Genomic DNA, 5,000 nt, shown 5'->3' on the forward strand with positions numbered 1-5,000 from the left:
GGAGGAGTAGGATGGGTTATGGAGGGAGGGAGAAAAGAGGAGGGAAGTAAGGAGAAGTTAGTAATGGGGGGGAAAGGAGTGGGGAGAGATCAGGTAAAACAGACAGACAGAAAGAGATAGAGAGAGAGAGAGAGAGAGAGAGAGAGAGAGAGAGAGAGAGAGAGAGAGAGAGAGAGAGAGAGAGAGAGAGAGAGAGAGAGAGAGGCACATAGACAGAGAGAGACAAACAGACAAACAGAGACAGACTGACGAACAGAAACAGAAAGACAGACAAAGGGCTGTATTTGTTTGTGTATGAATATAGTAAAAAAAAAAAAAAAAAAAAAAAAAAAAAAAAAATATATATATATATATATATATATATATATATATATGTATGTATTTATATATATACATATATATACATATATATATAAGAAAATATAATTTACACTACTTCTTACACCCTATATTTCCAAAGAAAACAATGCAGACTAAGCTATGTGCCAATTCATCTTCTTCCTCCTCCCCTGTCGCAGAACCTCCTACGGCGCCCTCGGGAGTGTCGGTGACGGACGTGACAAGCCGCTCAGCAAGGATATCCTGGTCTCTGCCTCAGCCAGCTGCCGTCACCATACAGTATCGAGGTAAGCGTCAGCACTGGAGTTTTGGTCCCTTCCTGGGTCCGGCTTTGCTCTCTTCAGCATACGTGATGGACCTCTGAATTAAGTGGATTGCTAAGATGTCCATTAAGAAGGATCCTTCAGCCTGCATACATAACCTCATTATAACGCACGTGTCAAAGTAATGGGTTTCTGGTATACGTCAAAAAAAATATTACTGTCGTACATGTGCAATCTCATTAAACTCAAAATATTGAAACAGTGGATTGCAAAGGTGCATCTGCAAAATACCTTCTCGCTCTTATCATTGAACAGCCGCGGAGGAGGAATCGTGGGCGGTGCATGGGCGCAACGTGAGCGTGGGCCAGTGGGCGTCTTCGCATGTCCTCTCCGGCCTCACGCCCTACCAGGCCTATGCCGTCAGGTTGATGGCGCACAACGATCTGGGGGTGTCGCAGCCGTCACACATGCACGTCTTCACCACGCTGGAGGAAGGTGAGTGAGTGAGTGTGTGTGTGTGTGTGTGTGTGTGTGTGTGTGTGTGTGTGTGTGTGTGTGTGTGTGTGTGTGTGTGTGTGAACCTACACAGCCATTGCCTTTTAGCGTGATTCTGATCGTCCTCCTTGCTTCCTCAGCTCCGTCGGGGGCACCGCGAGACGTGAGGTTGGCTGCAGGAGGACCTCGATCCTTGATAGTGACCTGGCGCCCCCCGTCGCCCAACCTCCTGCACGGCACCCTCAGAGGCTACACCATCGCCATCCGCCGCCAGAACCTGCAAGGCCACCTCACCTTCATCACCAGGCCGGCCTCGGTGCCGAAAGGTACTGTCAAACATTGCAGGCAGATACCTACCCCTTAAGTGGAGTGCACATTCATATACATATATATATATATATATATATATATATATATATATATATATATATATAAATATATATATATAAATATATATATATATATATATATATATATATACACATATGTGAGTGTGTGTGTGTGTGTGTGTACAGAGAGAGAGAGAGAGAGAGAGAGAGAGAGAGAGAAAGACACCTTTCATGACTTTTATAAAGAGAAACATAATCCATCCATGGTATCCTACGCCCCCCTAAGAGCATGCCTCCCTCAGACGCCGACGGCTTCGAGCAGTACCAGGTGCGGGGGCTGATCCCGGCCACCCTGTACGAGGTCGCCGTGCGGGCCTTCACGCGCGCGGGTCCGGGGCCGCTGTCCACGCCCAGGATCGTGGATTCTACGAGCCATGACGGTGAGGGGAGAGGCGCACGGCCGTCAGTCAGTCCGTAGTTTGTGGGTGAAAAGGGGAAGGTAGTGGGTGGGTTTTTTACTGGATGATTCTCGTGCTGTATACTAAAGGGAAGATAGAATCTGGATGTGTTCATTATGTAGGTAAATGTGATTTACGTTAGTAAGGAAGTGGAAATCTTCTTTAATTGGGATTATTGATTGTCAGAGAATCCAAAACCGCTGTTCATGGGCCTTCTTATCAAGCCCAATCAGACTTTTGCCCTATAAGTAATGATCGTACAGAATCGGCTTTTACGTAGATGCGCTTTTTTATATTGTTTATGACTTCTCTCTTTATTTTCCTTCTCAGCGCCCTCCTGTCCTCCTGCTGGAGTGTCATGCCGAGGGTCAGGGCGTGGAGTGGTGAGGGTGTGGTGGTCGCAGCCGCCCACGCACTGCAGCCAGACTCCTGTTGCTGGCTATACGATCGTCGCGACGCCCACCACGCACACGCACCACCCTTCAGACAGTATGTTCTTCATGGGATAAGTGTTAATATGCTATGACGTCCAGTATCAACTTATATAATTTCCCTATTAAAAGTAAAAGCATATCGTGGTCCCGGACTGATACTCACTTGGATTCGTTATATATTGGTATTCTTTTCTTTCCTACAGGCACAAAATGGGAAGTCAACACAACCAACCTGGAAAAGAACCTAGACTCGCTCCCGCCAGCCACTAACATCAGCGTGCGAGTCAAGGCCTTCAATAACGTTGGCTATAGTCCCTCCAACAAACCCGTTTTCTGCGTCACGGAGGATGATAGTACGTTTTCTCTTTTAAGTTTCCTTCATCAAATTCCGGTGCGTCGATAACCTTTCACGTAGAAAACGCACGTAACACTTTTATGACTTTATATGATGAATAAACTATATTTTCGGTGTCTGTGTTCCTTAGAATACAAAATTAAGTATCAGCTTAAATCAGATTTATTTTCAACTTTTTTATTGGAATTATTACCATTTAAGCCACAATATCAGAAAGAAAATACCGGCAGTGGTCAGACTTTGTCTGAATGAATAATTATCAATAAGAACAAAATGTAATAATAGGTAATTGTCTTCTTGCAGTACCAGGCGCCCCTGGAAAGGTGCAGGTGACGGTGACTGGCCCGAGGAAGGTGCTGGTAACATGGGTTCCGCCTCAGCCTCCTACAGGGAATATCCTTCATTATACGGTATACTCCGTCAAGGACGACCAGGTTAGTAATAGGTTGACAAAAGCGAGAATATGAGGAAGTGGGTGTAAATAGAGGTGAATGTAAACAAAAATGTAGGATAAAGTCGAAGGTAAAGAGGATGCACGTTTGCCATCAAAGTATCGAGTCATTTCTTACGTCCAGGTGAGGGATCGTGACGTCGTGGGCGCAGCTGGCTCGGAGTCCACGTGGAGGGAGCTCAGGGACCTTGCTCCTTCCTCTAGAATCGAGGTGAGGCCAGGTGTTTTTTTCTGAAATTAACTTACAGCATTAAACGGAATTCTCATGTTTGCAATATAGTCATGTCTACAACAAGGTATTTTTATAAAGGTGCCTTAGCACCTCTTTGCCTCTGAGTTCACTTTCTGCATTTTCTTCAGGTGTGGGTGACAGCCACCACGGCCGCCGGTGAAGGTAACCCGTCACCTCGACTCACAGCTTTGCTCAAGCCCACAGCGACACACGCACCCGTAGCTCTGGGAGGCGGACGGACCTGGCGTGTGGGCGCAGGGGCTGGCGTTACCCTAGGCTGCCGTGGGCGTGGAAAGCCCGCGCCCTCCATCGTGTGGTCGCGAGGAGGCCAGACCATCACCTCCGGCCAGTTCACGCAACTGCTGCCTGGCGGGGACCTGCATTTGACGGGTGAGTGAGGCCCAACAGCTTTACATAACGACAACTTGGATTTAAGTATAGCATGTGCATGTTTATGAAATATAGATGAAAGAACAAAAATGCACATCTTCACCAAAGCTAGAAGTAAAACCGACTGCCTCCACTCACAAGGTGTACGAGAGACAGCCAACTACACCTGCAAAGTGAGCAACACGATGGGCGTGGACAGCCTCACGCATCACGTCATCGTCGTCACGATGCCCCCGCCGCCCACTCTCTCCCTCGCTTACGCCACCCACGATGCCCTGAACCTGACCATCGTGCCCACGGGAGACGGCGGAGCGCCCATCCTAGGTGAGCAAGGGCGGAGCCTCTTTCTCCTCTTGCTGCCGTGCGTCTGTGTTGATAATAATCTCGACAGCCGCTTCTGCTAATACTGAAATCAATGCCGCTGTTACTGCCTGCTGCCACCACTACTATGTCTACCTTTACTATGAATACCACTACTGCTATCATTTATACAACGATTTCAAATACTACACTAAAAGAAGAATGTATGAACGAAAATGAATAACTTCACAACGCAAGTTATTCATTCTCTTTCATATTTTCTATACATTTGTTCAAATGAACTCTTCACTGCCATACCAATACTACTCACACACACAAACACACAAACACACACACGTGTGTGTATATGTGTGTGTATATATATGTATATACAAACATACATACATACATACATACATACATACATACATATATTATATATATATATATATATATATATATATATATATATATATATTATATATATATATATATATATATATATATATATATATATATATATATATATATAATGAGTCTCTTGGCCCGGATAATATGATTCTGTTCATAGACAGAAGCAAAAGCGGGGTTGAGACATAAGTGTAATTAAACCATTTTGTAGAAGATACATGTTCCAAGCTGTGTAGTTCTACACTACTGTGTGTATGTCTCGGTTATCCTTGAATTGCTTCACCACATATACAGTATTTTGTTGGTCCTTGTTAGTCTGAAGTTCACACAGAAATCCGCAGTCAACAAGATACATGCATTTTCCTTTGCTCCGTCCGATTCGTCTCCTTACTCTCTTAATCTTAAAGAGGGACTTTGTGACACGCTGACGTGACACATTTGCTGCTGCAGGTTACACCGTGCACCACCGTGGGCGTGCGGGCGAGTGGGTGGAAACGGAGGTGGACCCGGGCGTGGAGAGCGCGGCGGTGCGCGGCCTTCCCT

General features: G+C 45.7%; 1 protein-coding gene across 1 annotated transcript in view; it reads left to right on the forward strand.

The window, feature by feature from the left end:
• Window positions 1–5,000, forward strand: part of LOC125047590 (Down syndrome cell adhesion molecule-like protein Dscam2) — a 14,831-nt gene that overhangs the window by 472 nt on the left and 9,359 nt on the right. The window contains exons 2-12 of the mRNA XM_047645868.1: window positions 519–626; window positions 918–1,097; window positions 1,238–1,423; window positions 1,729–1,866; window positions 2,215–2,373; window positions 2,522–2,671; window positions 2,977–3,107; window positions 3,249–3,335; window positions 3,485–3,746; window positions 3,888–4,070; window positions 4,908–5,000. The exon at window positions 4,908–5,000 is cut by the window's right edge and continues 93 nt beyond it. Of these exons, the coding sequence (XP_047501824.1) occupies window positions 519–626; window positions 918–1,097; window positions 1,238–1,423; window positions 1,729–1,866; window positions 2,215–2,373; window positions 2,522–2,671; window positions 2,977–3,107; window positions 3,249–3,335; window positions 3,485–3,746; window positions 3,888–4,070; window positions 4,908–5,000 (1,677 nt within the window). The remainder of the gene's footprint in view (window positions 1–518; window positions 627–917; window positions 1,098–1,237; window positions 1,424–1,728; window positions 1,867–2,214; window positions 2,374–2,521; window positions 2,672–2,976; window positions 3,108–3,248; window positions 3,336–3,484; window positions 3,747–3,887; window positions 4,071–4,907) is intronic.

This window comes from Penaeus chinensis, chromosome 41 (assembly GCF_019202785.1).
Source record: "Penaeus chinensis breed Huanghai No. 1 chromosome 41, ASM1920278v2, whole genome shotgun sequence".
In the NCBI taxonomy this organism is placed as follows: domain Eukaryota; kingdom Metazoa; phylum Arthropoda; class Malacostraca; order Decapoda; family Penaeidae; genus Penaeus; species Penaeus chinensis.